This window comes from Antedon mediterranea, chromosome 7, assembly GCF_964355755.1.
Source record: "Antedon mediterranea chromosome 7, ecAntMedi1.1, whole genome shotgun sequence".
Lineage (NCBI taxonomy): Eukaryota > Metazoa > Echinodermata > Crinoidea > Comatulida > Antedonidae > Antedon > Antedon mediterranea.
In genome coordinates, this window is record NC_092676.1 from 27954579 (window position 1) to 27973522 (window position 18944).

Below are 18944 nucleotides of genomic sequence, written 5' to 3' on the forward strand. Positions count from 1 at the left end.
GTGGATTAAAAAACCAATTTCATGTGAATTATTGATATTACACATTTTAATGACTTTTTCTTAGAAAAACAAAACTATTTAATCTCGACAGGATTATACTATTTAGCGCCTGGGGCGTTAGGAAGTTTGTTTAAAGTCTGGTAACAGGTTTATTCCCCGGGGTAGTAGGATACAAGCCATTAGAATTCCTGATGGCTTACCGATATTTTCCCGAAATTGCCACGGAAATAACGGTCGGTGAACTTACATAGTTTATAAGTAGATTTTATGGGCGTCAATAACAAACCATGAAATCGCGCGTGAAAATCAATACGAGCGCTTCTCGTCATGATGAATCAACCAGACATCTAAGCATATGTCAGACGACAACAATAATTAATTAGCCAATAAAATCACTATTACGTAACGTTATTTGCGAATAACCAAATTTTCTTATCGGAATTCCCGTAGATTTTATTTCCTAAAGTCGTTTCAAACGATGCTGTAATTTCATAATGTGAAAAAAGCATGTTTATATCATTTCCGGTCTAGCACATGCGTAAACGGAATGTATCCACTGAGCTGACAGTAATAAATGACATCACTAATGGTCACGTGTTATTTGTAAATTCATATTTTATTATCTCTCGGTTGAGTATGTGTATACAGTCGCTACGGTGCGATAAGCATGGACATATCCCGGAGGTATTGCGTCCGACGACGACGATAATATTATTAATATTGTAGGATTAACTATATAACTGATATATACCGTAATATCATTATGAAATAAGAAGTTTACTGTTGGAATTTGAAAAGGAATTTATATTTATTATTGATTGCAGACTTCAACACAGGTAAGTTGTAGTGTCATGTTTACATAGCTTTATATACCAATAAACTGCACAAGTGTACCTTGATTGTTACCTGGTCTTGTCTGTTTATTTTGTAATCATGACTCTTGGGAGGTGACAACGATTCTTTATTAATAAATCGGGTCATCTCAAAAATCAATTTATTACTGATATGATTATCGTAATGCGTCTGATGATATCTTACTATAACATACACTAAACCTATTAAAATATACAAATATTATTATTACTAGATTCAATTTGTCGTGCTGTTTTAATGATTTTTTTTTGATTTCTTGTGTAGGGAGGCCTACACATTTTGTGTAACATTCTTCAATATTAGACGATGCATTTGTTTCTTCAATTATTAGGAGGCCTACAATTTCAGTCGAGAAACGTTGTTTTCTAAAGTACTTACTTATACTTACTTTTAAATCGTCGATGAAGTGTAAATGGGGTCTAGTCCTTAGTCCGGGACATACCCGATTTATACAGTAACATATACAGTAACATATACAGTATTCTTCCGTACAGTGCTATAAACTGGTGGTGGTGTTGAGAGTAAAGCAAATTACGGGGATTCCATTGGTGTTAGAAAGTGGGTGTGGATGTGTGTGGTCAATTGCAAGTGTTTTAGGAGAGAAGAGGAGGAAGGAGGGTCAATTGAACCACAATTTAAATAATGCCAATAAAACCATCAAGTAAAAACAACCTCCATGATTAAATTAAACCCACCTCATAACACATAACATAATAGTCATTTTAATATTTATTTTTTGTCTGATCAGAAGCATTTTTCAATGTTATGATCATGCATGCATAATGTTTTAATTACTCATCTTTCATCATCAGTTTTAGTAGTGACCATGTACTTTTAACTGCATTTGTATGATGTAGCCAAACTCTGTATAATGTAATTATCTATTGGCTGTGTAACGCAATACACATGCATTACTTACGGTAATTTGTTTTATCTGCAACTAAAGACGAGGAATTAATTACTTATATCAAATAAGGCTTTATACCATATGCCTCACATTTTATACCATTATCTTGAATTATTTAAATGTTTATCGTTTGTATAGATGACTCATCGTTTCTAATTCATTTTCTAAAGTAACTTCGTACAGTACATAAATCAGTGACTTTAGTTCACGTTTACTGCGAGGTAATAACCGGATAGATTCTGATACGGTGCGTTTCTGCTGATCCACTTAGCGATATGGCACGCTTTCTGTGTGTTTGCTGCGACAATAAATTAAGTTTATTGACGCATATTACTTCATAATGTACCGTACACTAGCCTTTCATGAGTAGATGATAACATATATATTTAAGTTATTAGTACATACGTAACTATGTATAGTTAGTATACTTCGGTAAACCATGGAGGAAATAATATAATATTTCCTCCATGCATGCAACTACAGCATAATCGAAAATAAAATATGATACCAGAGCTAGCTCTTTTAATTTTGTAATATTAAATAATTACAGTACTTCTTTAGATTGTAGATATATAGTTTTATCAGGAAAGAGTGAAATTACAATTTTACTCTTCCCTGGTTTTATTAATTAGCCCTGACTAAAGAATTCCGAAAGCTTGCCAATTCTTAATGTTTTGGTTTAGCTTTGTGCTTAGTTGGTATATCTCAAATTTTTGTTGGCTGTTTTAATTCATCGTTTTAATTTAGTATCTCAATTGATACCCACAGAATTGCCTTTTATTAGTACTTCATTTTTTGGAGATAAATAATTACAGTACACAGTTTTAAATGACGTATATACAGATCTGTACTAAAGTATATTATTCGTAAAATCCCGTGATTTTTTATGAGAAACTTCCATTCAATCAATGGCGCTTTGTGCGCTGGGCGCCATAGTACATAAAACATAAATTTATATTGCGGAAGTCATAAAACATGTAAAATCTAAAATCTGTACAAAATATATTATCACGTTTGTTTTAAAACGTTTGTTTATGGAGTAGTAGCAGGCTTGAAATTGATGATATATATTTTCAAAAGTATGCTGCTATAATTTAAAATTCGACGAAATGCCAATTTATGAATGTGTCCGAATTATGAATTATTCAGGATGTTTGCTAAAAACGTCGGGCGCACTTTCATCAAAATAGTGATCGATGTTTATGAACTCTTCTTAAAAAGCAAGGATCGACATTTATAAAGGCATTTATTTTATATGATTTCACGCCCGATATAGTGCTCTCTCAAGGGTGCCTGAGCACTTTGTAAATGTCTTGGCCTCAAAGGAGAAGACCGCGTTTTGCCCCGCGCACGGGTCAAACGATATGACGATAATTATGAAATTATATTGTGGCGGCCTAGATAATAGATTTCTTTCAATAATTAGATCTTCCATTAGGCTGGTCATCAATCAGTGTTGTGTGTTAATGAACTCGGAATTAATTCATTTCAATTATCTATTTGAAATCTAAAGGTATTATTTCAAATACTGAATTTAATGTGAATGAACTGTACATTGTATTAATCCTGACAACATTAACATTTAAAGAAATCTATTTTGTAACCTCCAAGCCATATTGTAATAAAGCTCTGTCTACACTATCAAGCTAGTTTGACAACAAAGTGTGATGTACCTAAATATGGTAGTGATATGCCCAAATATGGTAGTGATATGACCTCATCATGTCCATATATGGGCACATCACATTTTGTTTGTCACATAAGGTTTGATAGACAGAGCTACGTTCAAAAGGAAAGTGTTCGTTCCAAAATGGCTACTACTGTATGCTTTATTAAAAGCAGGCCTACCGTACACAGTAATAAAAGCATAATATCTCTGTTCTATGGAAATAGTATAGTTATCACTATTAAAATTAATTTTAAAAATAATTTATTTTAAGCGCAGCTATTATTGCCTAATTTTAAAATTAACAAGTAGGCTAAATGGTAATTCATAATTATAATAAAAGGCGATGTAGATCTTATTTCATTAAATTGTTTAAATTGCTACTCGTTAAAGCTCTTTCATTCTTAACAACTGGACCAAGTCCGTGCCTTCAATGAACATAAAACAAGTTACGATACTCCTCCAAATCAAACAAACAGCAAATGGTAAGCTATTCGATTTAACTAATGAAGTAATCCTGGCATTTTATTGCGAGTTACTGAGCCATTTCTGGAGATAGTTCACGTATTATTCTCGCTAAATCATTCATTAAACGACCTTTTCACTCATATGAGTGGCCAGCACACGTTATCTTAGCAAAGCGTTTTAATTCTTTCTTTTAAAATCGAAATGTCACCGATTTTTAACAGTGCCTCCTTTGTTTAGCAATAAAAAAGCGTGATTTTGAATCGAGAAAATCATTTACAACCGATATTTTAAATTTACCATTTTAAAATAAACAGCTGAAGATTAGAGAGGGAGATGTACACACCTGCTTTGAAAAACGTATGTAAACATATTGAATCAGTTTGTAAGTTTTATTTTGTGTTTTGAAGTTTAATTCGGTCAGATTTACGATGTTTTTATGTACATTGAAGGTTTTACGATTATGTGTAGAAATGTCGGTGTTGTGTAAGGATGTGGTATATACCTGTGTTGATTTATTCATAAGAACAACAGTACAGAATTAACAGTATTGAATTTCGTATGTTTTGATGTATCTATATATTATACAATACCATTGGGAACAGCTTGTATTATAATGGTGTGACAGGCAAATAGTCTTTTAGTTTTTTTATAGATAAGATACATTTGTTTTAGCAGGTTTCTCCTATGGATAAATCATATATTGTGTTATGATTATATATCATAGGAATATATTACTTGTTTCAGTGGGCCTACCATTACATTCATTTAGAACTGTCAACGTTGATCAATCAAAATTCAACAACATTCGACGACAGGTCGTCAATTATCAATCTCATTTTAATCAGATGTTTTCCGCAGTTCGGTTTGTGAAGCAAGCTCTGTCTACACTATCAAACTTGGTGATAAAAAAATGTGATGTGCCCATATATGGACACGATGACGTCATATCACTACCATATTTGGGCACATCACACTTTTGTCGAACTAGTTTTATAGTGTAGACATAGCTTAAGAATAGCATAAGCATCATAGGAGCAAGGAAATGTATATTCATCTGGTGTAGGAGGAAAAAAATTTGTTCCAATATCTTAAGCTAGTTTGATGTTCCCAAATATGGTTGTGATATGCTCAAATATGGTAGTGATATGACATCATAATGTCCATATACGGGCACATCACAGTATCTTTTTATCGCTTGAAATATAATTAGATCAAGACCGTGACCCAATTCAAATTGTCTTCAAGTCTACCAGGACACGTTACGAAATTATACAATAAAAATATTGCTACCCCGTGGGTTAAATTGCACTTGTGTTCTTGTGTGGTTAGACATATAATCATATAGTAGAGCTGATGTTGACACCTTCGCTTCACCACCTCTACAATTATGAATTACTGAACCTATACCGTACATCGTAAATTCGAAAATTATTCCTTCTGGGACAATGGTTGTTATGTCATAATACAATATTGCGTCCATCATGGTATACTGTACATTATGCCTGTCTGAACGAAAAATATGTAAAAATAGCGTGAGATCGTGATTCGAATCCAAATCTCGCCGCAATCTCGCCGCAAGCTTGTATCCTTACTTACATTTACATTTGCCTCTCTCCACCCAGGTGTATAAATGGGTACCGGTTAGATCAAGACACAACTTTGCGCTGAATACTATCTGCATTATGCGAGTATGTTTCCATACGTGTTTGATCTAACGAATGACCGGGTAATAATGTTCAGCGCATTGAGATATCTTGCTTATATGCGCTATATAAATTATAAGAATGAACTATACTATAATATAACATTGTGGTTGTGTTTTAATTTTTTTGTTTTAATTTTAAAAATATCTCCAGAAGGCCAATATACATTTTACTGAACATAATACATCATTATCAGTTGATGATAAGCTTTAAAAAAAAGCAGATGAAGTGAATATAGACCGTTTGTATGGTACAATACAAAGCCAGAATAGTTTTTCAACAATATTGAGGCTTCTTTTTTTTTAATGTATATTTTTAGATACATTTTAACAGACGAAATTCTTCGAATGTCTCATCTTAAAACACTTGAAAAGATATCATTGTATTTGCTGAACTATTTACCTTTCTTTTCAATTTCGAAATGACAGCAGTTTGTTAGCCGTCCTCGTTTTAGACAAAGTCACTTAAGCTCGTACAATTTGTTTTTTGTATGGATATTTTAATTTGACATGTATTGTGACTTCATTGCTTTTGTGTGAGGAACTGCTTATTATGATAGATTATGCAAGCTAGAACGCGTTTTTGACGAGTTCAGACGATCATCCTATTGTAATAGACTATTTTAGTAGGACGTTTCTTGATGATCGACAAATTCTTCTTCTTCTTCATCATACGACGCGATTGCGTTTTAAAAGAGTCGCGTGGACGCAATTTCATCCGACCACCACCTGTCAGAAGAGTAGGCCTAGAGAATGTTTATAGACGGTATTAACTAGACTTGCCCAAAGTCTGTATAGTTATTTCGATGTTTTTTTCTGAATACAAGCTCAAGTAGTATACGTATGAAACGCCATATGTGCCAAAATGTTTATCTTTACACAAATATTAAATCAAAACTCCTTCTGGAACCCAGATTACTTTTTAACATACATAGACCTGTTTCAAACGTTGCACGAATGACGCATTCGCACAGTAACTACAAAAACCACTACCATGCCTATCAGAAGTCAGCCACTATAACGATCAAAGTTTGAAATAATGAGGTTGTTAATGAACCGGGTCATGAACGCGCTCGGAGGAAATCGCAATGACTCCGAAGATAATACATCAGTGAATCGCGTGCGCCATGTCAAGCCTAACGACATCCCGCACCGTTTTCCTTCTTGTCAAGCGCTGAATTAATGACAAAACATACTAATTACTATAAAGTCGTTTAACCTTCTTGAGCCGAGTGTCTAATACGCCACAATAGGACCCATGGTGACATTATTTCCAAGTTTTTTTCCACTTCATCCGTGAAAGGAAGCGTGCTGATGGACCGTTAAAAGTCAGTGGATTGTAAAAGTACAACCGAGGACATTACAACCAAAACAAATTGACCTATTAATTAAAAAAATAAATGAATCTTACAGTTTTTAAAACATTAATTAATGTGAAATTGATTTTATGGAATGGAATTGTTCGATGCTTATCGAATTGTATGTTGAGGCATGTGACGAACTAGTCCGAAAAAAACCCGTATTTAAGCCAAGTTAGGCATATAAGTCTTTAGGGAAATCCTTAGTATCATAAAATCTACGCTAAGCCCTGTTCTTAACTGTTTACGTGTTATAAGGATGAGAGAAATTCCAGCCTAGAAAACAAGAGCCCGGGGCGAGCGGGCAGATATCGACACGACCACGTGTCGGCTTAAAATCAATCGCGGTGCTCACCCAACACGATTTCAAACTGTGATAAAATTTACACTTGAACTTTTTTATTGGTATTGATAATGACTTTGAATCATTTGATTAGATCAATTGACCTCTCATTGTGACCCTGGGCATCACTGTAGTTTTTAAAACTTCACAGATGATCGCAAAATACTGACAGAGATGCCATTATTAAGCATCACGATATATCGTATAGTTTCTTTTTAATTACAAGTTCTGTATAATGGTCTGTTAAGACAATTTAATTCAAAAGAAGATTTCAATCTGTCTCTAGAGTACAATAATGTTGGTAATATACCGAATATAAATGGACTTCGACGGAATTGCTTCGAAGCGCAGGTGCTTTTTTTTGTACGTTACGGTATTTACATTTGTCATTTCCATAATCCAGTTCCGTATTTGGCTATTTCAAAAGATATTAGGCCTAATGCAAAAGTGTATTTTAGTACAGTATTATAGTTTACAGGAATAGCATTATTAAAGAGGATGGTTACATGAACACTTTACCTAAGTATTATTAAAGTGTTTAACAGTATAGGTACCGTACAGGGTTCATGTAATCATGGATTTATATAAGTTACCGTAGTTGAAGAGATTTCAGAGCAGGCTAGGCCCAGGGGTTAGGTACATGTGTCTTGAGACACAATGTCATCGTGTAGGTCAAAATGTAGGTACAGAGTGTTCATGTAACCATGGAGCTGAAGGGATTTCAGAGCAGGCTAGCCCTAGAGTAGAGGCAAGGTCTTGAGACACCCCTCGTGTAGGTCAAAACAATAACTACATAAGTATCAGTACTTAACGCCTAGAGCAGCAAGAATGGTAACACAAAATACTGAAGCCTGATCACGAACGAAGGTGCTTAGAAGTGGTGGGTTCACCCAAAAAGTACAAGAGAAAAGTATCTAGTTCAAACAGGTGCATTTTATTATCCGAGTCTGAAAGAAGGGACTAACACCGGTAGTAAGCATACAACGGCTATTCAAAAGAAGACAGATATAGGCACTATTCATTATAAATGCCCGATATTACACTCTGGTGTTTTTTTGTGATTTGGTGACTGATTAGATTAACAGATAGATCTGTGCAATCTGTACTTTTAAATAAATCTAAATCGATAAATACCATCATTTGATACCGGGATGGATAAAGAATACTATATAGGCAGATTCAACAGGGGCGACCATGATTAATGTATGTAGCTATTTTATGCATACTCGTACCCAAGTGTCGATATTAAAATAATTACTGTCTCAGGTATATATCATTTTGCTGTAGCTCGATTTTACGATTGGAGGCGAAATTTTCGTTAGTAGGCGGTAATTTATTTATGATAAAATGTTCGATTGGTAGGCGCAGGGAGTTTAAAACTTCCTGGTGGGGCGTGGTATATTTTTCATTGGAAGCGGGGTATTTTTTCCTTTGGTAGGCGTGGTAATTTTTCCTTTGGTAGGCGTGGTGATTTCCTACAGTGGTAGGCATGATAATTTTCGATGAATCGAAGATCGGAAAAAATGATCCACAGGTGATCAACGCGATACTAAAACATAAAGAGATAGAGAACTTAACGAATTAAGTGGCTGTGCTTTATTTGGCGTCTTACAAATTCCTTAGAATTAGTAACGAGTATCTTTACCTTCTCATAATACAACACTGACTTAACAGATTTGTATCGGACATAGGCCTTATTATTCTCTCCGCATCATTACGTGCTTGGCGTGGATGCGTTGGTATTCGCGACCGAATTCGCGTCGTCTCTGCCAAAAAAAAATCACAAGTTTTCTCGCTTGGGATTCAAATGTTATGTTTCGTAATCATAGGGTCATAAATGATGCCATGTGTTTGTAACTTTGGCGGCGGCCGATCTTTAGGCCTGGTTGGTTCATGCGTCATTGAATAGGTCGAAGGGCTTGGCTGGTTTAAATAAAAATAATCCCCTTCCTAGCAACAGATGCAGGTGAACTGAATGTTATATTTGAGATATGAACCTCGACGCCACGTCTGCTGCCTAGGGTGTTTGTGTACACAGCCATTGCTTTAGATCAAATCACTAGTATAGTATAGTGAGAGATTGACCACATGAATATTCATCTACACATTAAGTATGGATAATTCGTTTTTAGAAGGTAGGCTTACAGTAATACTGTTAGTTAAATTTTAATTTAAATTTATTTTAATATTTCGTTTTAAAACTTGTCATTTCTATTCATGGTAGGCCGACATGCTACTGATTAAAAAGAATTTGAGTTATATTTGAGTTGTATCGGTACGACGAACGCACGTTCTCCTTCAATGCCTTTTCTACAATTTCGAGTTAAAAATAAAATGAATTATATTAATGTGTACTGTTGTGTCACAAACATGATAATATTGTGATCCCGCGAGAGTGGAAATACTGTTTTTTTTATATCTAAGTTGTTAAAAATACTGTTACGGGTTGAATACAACACAACAAGATAATTATATTTTATCTAATAGGCTATACATGGAATGACTAACACCTATGACTCAAGGAGTTCATTTATGGAGTAGATGGACTTAGTAATTTGCCGTAAGCTTCGGATAACCATCAGTAAAATTAAAATGTGCTGTTAGTTAACAATTCTTGCATGAATGAGCGATTAAAGACTCAGTTTATGGATGTTGAAGGATTTAGACGATGAAAACACTGGTTCAGTTGTTATTAATTAGAGCATACAGTAGGAAAGATGGTCACAAGAATTTGAATGCGTTTCATTGGTATACGCATTAAACGCGAAAATCGTGCATGATAAAAAAACACATTATATTAATTTGAGTTTATCGAACACTTATTAATAATTAGAGCATACAGTAGGAAAGATGCTAACTTTAAAATATCTTCTCTAAAATTAGAGATAATTTAAATGCGTTTGGTACCGTACAGTATATAGGCCTACACTATAATAAACGCAAAAATATTGCATGTTAAAAAACGAATTTATCAATTTTATTTATTTTTTATTTCATACGCATCCAACAGCGAGTAACTCACCAATTACAGGATGGATAAACTATTTGAGTATTTCATAATTTTTTCAGGCTTATACACCAGGGAGTTGTAAACTCCCTGTTATAAACTAAATCTCATTTGAGGGAGTGGAGTTGAAACAGTGAGTTTTACAACCCTGGCACTATGTCAGGATTGAACCCTGGCACTATGTCAGGATTGAACCCTGGACCTTGGTTTGGAAGGCAGTACGTTAACCACCAAGATACAGCTCCACTTTTATCGAACTATTATAATAAAAGGCAAAAAAACAAATAATAAACTGTGATATATTTAAAATCTATATTACAATTATATTAGAACATATGTCGTATAAGATACGGTATGGTTTATTTGTTATCGTCTACAGTTCGAAGTCCAAATCTTGTTCCTTTATCATGTGTTCACATGTTAATATACTTGCAAATTATGTTTCGCCATAAGGGTCATACCTATTATTCTACTCAAGTATTTGCTTAGTGTCTGATAAGCCTATAGGCCACTTTCTAAGTGCTATATCACACCATGATATCATTATTTTATGTGTCAACAAAGAGTGTAATACAGATTGTTTAAATTCCCATTTGGTATCCTCTGGTTATAAATTAGCAAGTACTAGTAGCTTTTGTTTTCTGGTTCAAGTCTTTACGTTCTGAAATTCGCCCTAGGCCTACAAATGCCAAATCTTCTTTTCTGGGAGACCGCGAAGACCTCCAAAGTCTTTATTGTCGCTGGGACCACCCAACCGCGTCAACCCCCGCTCTTTCTAATCTTAACCCTCGGGACGTAAACCGTACGTGTACAGACAGTCGTGCTACAGTCGCTACATAATACTGTGACCACTAGACCATGACGTGCAAAATCTTTCCCCAATAGAGATTGTTGTATACACAGACTAATCAGCGTTCAATATCACCGCAATTTGTATAACACCACTCAGTATTACATATGCGGACATAAATTGTGATGCTGAAACGCATTCGAGCAGTTCAACAAGCAGTTACTACTTATACTTGTCTTTCAATATTTTATGATGATACTTGGAAAGTTTTATCTGTGTAACAAAAATGTAGGATTGAATAATAGTTGTGCAGGTAGGTCTACATAGTTTTCTCTCGTTGGAGGATCATACAGGTTTTGTAGAATCGTTCTATGAACGCAAAGAATGACGCAAACTCGTACGTATGTACAAACTCTATGCATTCCTCCTTTTTGATGAAATTCACGCGTCTAATTTGTTTCTGTTTGTGATACGCAGTATACACATATTTCGCCAGTACCACGAAAATATATTAAACTCGTATCGATCAATCAATTAATCGAAGATTAATATGTGTTTATGTATGCTGCGCCTTTAGTGGGGTAAAGCGTGGTTCCCACTAGAGACGCAACACAACAACGTAACGCAACGTAATGGATTTGACCAATGACAGGCGATGAATTATTCGAACTGTCGCTTTACTTGTCATTGGTCAACTCGCTTGCGTTGCGTCCTATGGTGGGAATCAATTTTAGGTCAGTGACAATTATACCAACTTTACAATCACAGGTTCTAGATTTATACCCACATATGCAATCAAATACGCATCGCGTGGGCGTCAAATCTGGGAGAAAAACAAACTTTGAAATAAACTATCATATTAGAATATCCGCTGTTATATTGTGTGAATACATATACGATAAAAATTGATGAGAACAATGTTGATAGGGTTAGCAACCTTATTAAATCTAAGAAAATGAAAGTGGATATAAAACGGTGGGTTTTGTTTAAGTGGATGGTTGCCAAACCACTTTTCGATTAACAACAACATTATTTCTATCAGAAAGTCAATAACCTATGGTGCAGGTTGATCAAAATAAGTATTTGTTTAAGTATCTCAGCAAAGCGTAACGTTAACGCACGGACATAGTTACTGTACATGTCATCACAATCTGAAAGCACGTCCCTTTTGGTTCCCACCTAGGACGCAATGCAATGACGTAAGCGCAACGCAACCGAATTGACCAATGACAAGCGATAGTTAGGATAATCCATCATTTGTGATTGGTCAAGTTACTTATTTGCGCTTACGTCATGCGTTGCGTCCTAGTGTAAGCCACGCTTAAGCATACGAGTATTATTAATGACACCATGGCTAGTATGGTACGCCAAACAGAGCATTGATTAATGTACTTATTTATTCTCTCTTTATACTGAATGACTGAATGGCTAAAGCATTGATTTCCAAAGTGGTTCAGTAGAGAACATAACAATAAAATAATAATATAATAATTTAAATTACAATGTCAACGTAGATTCAGATGTGCTAGTAGGTGGCTATGTCAACAACAACAAGAGTATCAACAACAACAAGAGTATCAACAATAACAGCATCAACAAATTCAAAAGCATAATTTAGAAATGAAAGCCAAGGGAAATCACACAAAAAAATGTTATTCTTAAACAATCCGCCTGGGATTAAAGGAAGGAGTGTAACCAATTACTTAGTCTTAATGGGTCCCAGTTAGCATTGGTAAGAACAATACGTCTATTCTCTGGCGAATGACAGTAAACCTTGCGGCTATAATATCCGATTTGTATAATAATAATCTACGGGTCTTGCGACCACTTTAAACTCATTTAAATTCATTTAACGATTGACTTAACACTGAATCTCATTGTTTATGATTTTAAGTGTTTTTTCCGTCCGTTCGTTGACATTGGTTGTCGAATAGTTACCGTGGCTATTGTATAACCTACAACTTTCCAGGGATGTGGCAATATATTAGGCATACATTTTCAGTTATCGTGAAGATTGTCCGTAAATGAAAACTGTTTATTTTATAAAATGTAAGTACGGTGCAGTACCGGTACATTCTTCCTGGCAGCAGACTCACTCTCAGCGTCGATATATAGCTATAGTAGGAGGCCTACGAATTTGTACCCGCGCGTAAACATTTACAGTATTTTCAGATTTGTCAATTTTCAATATTCGTATCCAAGAATGGGCGATTATTTAAATATATTATGCTTGTCTAGAGTTTGCTGATATTGCAATTACTAAACTACACGAATACAGTTCATTCAGACCATACATCTATTATCTGCAATATTCTATTCATAAATCTAGATTCATACTAGTCAATGTGTCTGTATGTATAGAAACGTTTCAGTTACAATTTTACTTCAACGCGTTCGAACACACCCGCAAGGAAAAAGTTGTTTTACACTTAATAAACAATCTCATACTAATTACTAACAATTAAATCTTGACTTTAGGCTGTGTTTCTGCCCAACACACAAGCCTAGCGTTTTGATTTCGATTCATGTCCGTAAATTGCCCAGGGTGTGATATCATGCTCGTAAACTTGAAAAGCCGGGCTTTACCATAATGACCTGTGGTTGATGGATATAAACTATCACGATTTATTGCCACTAATGAGCCAGAAAATAAGATTAACGAGTGGCTCCGTGGGTGTAAAGAGACATTACCAAACTAATGATCATGATTAATAAAGTGTTATAACCAAGTGTTTTTTTTGTTTCATTTTTATCTAATGTTCGAAACGGAAAAGTTCTGATTTCGTTATGTAATGTAGCGCAGGTGACGTCAACCATGGAGTAAAGAATCTTTCGCAAGTACACCTAGCTAAATTTTTCACGTTTCACACTGATACATTTTGTGTGAAACGCCAAACGCGCAAGAAATTAAACATAGGTACATAATCAACGATTGTGCTTAACATTACAGAATGCAACTACAGTTAATGTTTTTCTATTTGTTTATGCATAGTATTGGTAATTAGCCAACTCTGAAAGATAGATGTTACTCTGACAAGAAGCGTAACGAAACTTGATCAAGCGTAACAAAACACAATCAAGCGTAACGAGACTCGATCAAGCGTAACTGGAATGAAAGTCGTTGATTGAATTATCATGATTTACCATGCAGAAATTAATTAAAATGTTTGTTTTTATTTCCAGATAACTGAGAGGAATTAAGAGGATGGAAGTAAACGTGTGGGTAAATAATCGAGAGAAAAAGGTCAAAGGTCTGACGAAACGAACTACGTGTCATGACGTCATCACTGCGCTACTCTACAACAAAACGAAAGCTGATCAACTTTCAGACGACTATATAGAAACGTATGTACTTATTGAACAATGGCGGGAATGTGAAAGAATTTTGCCGCGAAATACCAAAATTATCAAAATCTGGCGATCTTGGCACAACGAACAGCATAATGTAAAGTTTATTTTGAGAAAGAAAACGAAGGAATTTAGAGCAGACAGGGATGATAATAAAACTAAGACGAAGATAAAAGAGATACCAGAGAGGAGTACAAGAAAACGGAAGCAAAGAGGAATGGTTAATAGTAGAAGAACGCGCAGTGTAGAGCGCAGTGAGCAACAAGAACATATAAAATGGCTAAATGAACAAAACAATCATAGAATAAGCCGCAGTAACGACGAACTGTTGGAGAGCCAATCAGAGCAAAGACCGTTGACCCCTTCGCCACCGCCAGTAAATCCCGCCCCAGAGTCGGAAGGACTGGTTGAACTGGTACAGGGACAGGAAGAGGAGCTTCATAAATTGATTGAAAATATACGACAGACTGATTTAGAAATTGAGTATTACGAAACACAAATGCATCTGTGTCGTATGCATGCAAATGGTAAAGATTATGTACAAGAGTCGTATTTGTCTGCAACCAACGCGGCAGACAATGATGAGTTACTACTACCACCGGAACAAATGACCGCGCTTTCAGATACGTATCCACCAGTACACATTGATACGACGTCACAAAGTGTTTATCATCATCAACAGAAACATATTACTGATGACCATAACTCAAATGTTACAAATGGACCATGTTTTGAGAAGGGTAAAAAGCGGGTCACGTTTGCGAAACTAGACAGCGAAGGACACAAAATATGCGCTTCGATTGAAAGTTTAAACAGCGTCGGTATTGAGAGGAAAAATGGACACAAAATTCAAGAATGTACAATTTATGAAACAAATGATTATGCGAACGATAGTTACTACAATGACAATATAAAACATAGGGACAATTCTGTGGTACCAATAAATCATTGTGGGTCGTTACATCGGGTAAACTCGTCAGGTGGTGGTCGAGTACCAGTTAAAGGTATTTTAATTACCAAAAATGATAACACAAAACAAACGATGATAAAGCACGATTTCAATGATACGGACTCGAGTTCCGATACAGGATTAAGTTCAATGCAAGATTCAGAAGATGGGGGCGCTGTTCATACAGTTTCAGTAACATTAGTTTAAACAAACAAAACAATCTCTTCTAAATAAAAATGTAGTCATATAGTATTAGTCTTTATCTATAACATCAATCAGTCGACAAAATGTCGGTTTTAAAAGTGTCCGAGCGATACCTTACAGAAAAAGGTGTCGTAAATGTTAAAACATACATGAAACGATGTATTGTTGATTACCAATTTATAAGAAGATTAACGCATCCTTACAAAATTATTTTAGTTGAAATAATGTTTTTTTCATGTCATGTTTTAATTTAAATGTATAAAGCGAATTGAATTAAACTAAAAACTAAAGGATGGCGTTACTAATAAACATAAGACGTAAAATATTCTATAACTCTCAGACAGTCTAGTCTAGGTTGTGTCTTTACACTGTACGTATGATTGATGTTATTTCAGCTTTAAATCACGTATCATATTCCAAAAAGTAACAGTAATTCATTTTCATGTCGAATTTAATTTAAAAATGATTTATTTTAAGTGAAGTGAAGGAATTACTTTTTATTTGTAATACATTGTGAAGTTTTACGATGCAAGAAAATAATGAATATTCGATTTTTAATACCGTTAATGTAAATTGTTTCTATCCATATGTCACTGTAAGCTAATAGTAATGTACTGCATGTAGGCCTTTGCTGGTTCCGACTAGGACGCAACGCGTCAACGTAAGTAAATTGACCAATCACGACGGTGATGGATCATCCGAGCAGTCGCTTGTAAAGCTCTGTCTACACTCTCAAACTAATTTGACCAAAAAAGTAATAATGTCCCCAAATATGGTAGTGACATTACGACATCATGTCCATATAATTATGGGCACATCACATTTTTTTTGTCACATAAAGTTTGATAGTGTAGATAGGCCTAGATCTAAAGGGTTAAAAGCGTGGTTCCCACTAGCGACGCAACACAAGGACGTAACGCAACGCAAGTGAATTGACCAATCACAAGCGATGGCTTATTCGCTTGTGATTGCTAACTGTCTATAACTTCGCTTGTCATTGGTTGAAACGCTTGCGTTGCGTTTACGTCCTTGCGTTACGTTCTAGTGGGAACCAAGCTTAAGTTCCCACTACAGACGCAACGCAAGGTGAAAAACGCAGTATGTGTTTGACCAATCACGACGCCATGAAATATCCGAACAGTCGCTTGTGATTGGTCAAATCACGTCGTTTCGCCGTGTCCAAGTGGAAGGAGTCAAGCTTAAAATAGTCTGCGAAAGTCGATCGTATCAGATTTAGGTTGACAATTTTGGGAGTTGATATTGACAGAAAGTAATATATGAATTGATTTTCTTTTGTAAATGGAAGAGTAATGTAATAATAGTTTATGTTTGTTTATATCTGTCGCGTCTAATTTAATTTAAATGTTCTTTAACATTTATTTAAATGAAGTGATGAGATTAATGTGAGAATGACAGTAGGACATTGGTGGTTTTTATAACACAATATGATTTACGGTTTTACTTTAAGATTATTATATTAAGGATAAAATGGAAAGATGAATTCGTTGTAACAAATAGACATATATTAGTATAATTGAATCATGCAACTCATTTTCACGAGATCTTCAGAAATAAAGTATTATTTACAAACATAAAACATGACTTGATTATTTTACAGATTATCCTATTATTATAGATTATACAACACTTCGACCAACAAACGGCGGCTTAAAGGGGAGTTCCGGCCAGGTGTTACGTTGTTATCGTTTATTATAAAATATAAACTTGAAACAACATTGATAACGACTCGGTAAAGCAGAACAAACTCTAGGGAAACACTTTTAAAATGTGAATTATATACGAGTAATAATATTGATCCAGTTTTATTTTACACTGGAATACAGTTTCTTTAATGCTTTGTTCCTAATAGAGAAGCAACACAAAAACGTAACGCAACGTAATGGATTTGAGCAATCACAAGCGATGGATGTATTCCACTGTCGCTTGTGATAGGTTAACTCGTTTACGTTCAGTCTACGTTCTTGCGTTGCGTCCTAGTGGGAACCAAGCGGACGAACATATTCATTTATTGAGGGCGCCGTCACCAAAATAATTCTACTCTATAATATTATATCTTACTCACCAGTTTTCCATTCAAGACACGCTATGGATTATCAATGTAAAGCTTGGTTCCCACTAGAACGTAACGCAAGGACGTAAACGCAATGCAAGCGTTTTAACCAATGACAAGCGCAGTTATAGACAGTTAGCAATCACATGCGAATAAGCCATCGCTTGTGATTGGTCAATTCACTTGCGTTGCGTTACGTCCCTGCGTTGCGTCGCTAGTGGGAACCACGCGTAATCAAACCATCGTTACAAATATCTTTCTTTTGTCATCTCTCCCCCCCCCCCCACCAAATATTCAGTAGGAACAACGCCACAAGAACAAGACCGTATATGAAGGTGTTTTACTATATCAACTTTAATTGGAAAGCACATTTCTAAAACCAATTGTCCTTTTTTAGACATTTTATCATTCTTTATATTCTCATACAAACAGCTAACTATTTCCGGTTTTACAACCTCATGCAAATCATTACCACAAAACTAGTTTTAATCATGTGACGATCTAAAGCAAGCAATAACAATATTTTGATTTCAATATGTGCCACCAATATCTACAAGCAGCATAAGCTCACTAAACTAAAAACACATTTTCAAATTTGCGTCGCGTACATATGGTATCACAACGCTCGTTGTACAGTAGTCTAGGTGGCACGTAGTGAAATTTAAAAACTTTCTAAAAACAATTCATTTGAACAAATCTACACCGAATAATCATCAATACTCTTAAAAAGCACCAACACACATTTTGCAAAGTATTCTATACAGTGGAAAAATAGTTTAGATAACTTTATCTAAAAGTAAGCTCTCTTACTTGATGTAGTTGAGATAATGGATCCATCCCAAAACAAGGACTTTACCAAATCCACGCGCATGTTGGATTCCCACCAATCAAAATGCTCGACACAAACACGTTAAAGTGTTTGTAGTGTTCAGTAAAGAAGTTCGTTTACAGCTTTTGAGTCTAACATTCATTATGCACATTTTTCGAAAATTTGCATAAAGGAGCAAGAAATTCCGACAACCATGGGTACTTAGTTCATGTCAACATACTAACTAGCGAGAGAGCTCAACTAATAAGGTGGGTTGGCCACAGCTTTTACATGAATATATAACTACGTCATCATTACATTATTTACAAATTTACCTAAACATTCTTTTGACTTGAGTTTTTAACTTTATAAATGTAACACCAATATCTAATTTTAAATTAATTTATATTTTTTTAATGAAAATAAATTTCAAGAATTGATTTGTAAATC

General features: G+C 35.0%; 1 protein-coding gene across 2 annotated transcripts; it reads left to right on the plus strand.

The window, feature by feature from the left end:
- The first annotated feature begins 660 nt into the window (after positions 1 to 660).
- LOC140054909 (ras association domain-containing protein 9-like) lies at positions 661 to 17212 on the plus strand. Of its 2 annotated transcripts, none has more exons than XM_072100027.1 (2): positions 661 to 836; positions 14298 to 17212. In XM_072100027.1, the coding sequence occupies exon 2, from the start codon at positions 14320 to 14322 to the stop codon at positions 15616 to 15618; it is 1299 nt and encodes a 432-aa protein (XP_071956128.1). In that variant the 5' UTR covers positions 661 to 836; positions 14298 to 14319; the 3' UTR covers positions 15619 to 17212. The 2 variants fall into 2 exon arrangements, with proteins under 2 accessions (XP_071956128.1, XP_071956129.1); XM_072100028.1 differs by lacking the exon at positions 661 to 836 and adding an exon at positions 10935 to 11427.
- Positions 17213 to 18944: the final 1732 nt, after the last annotated feature.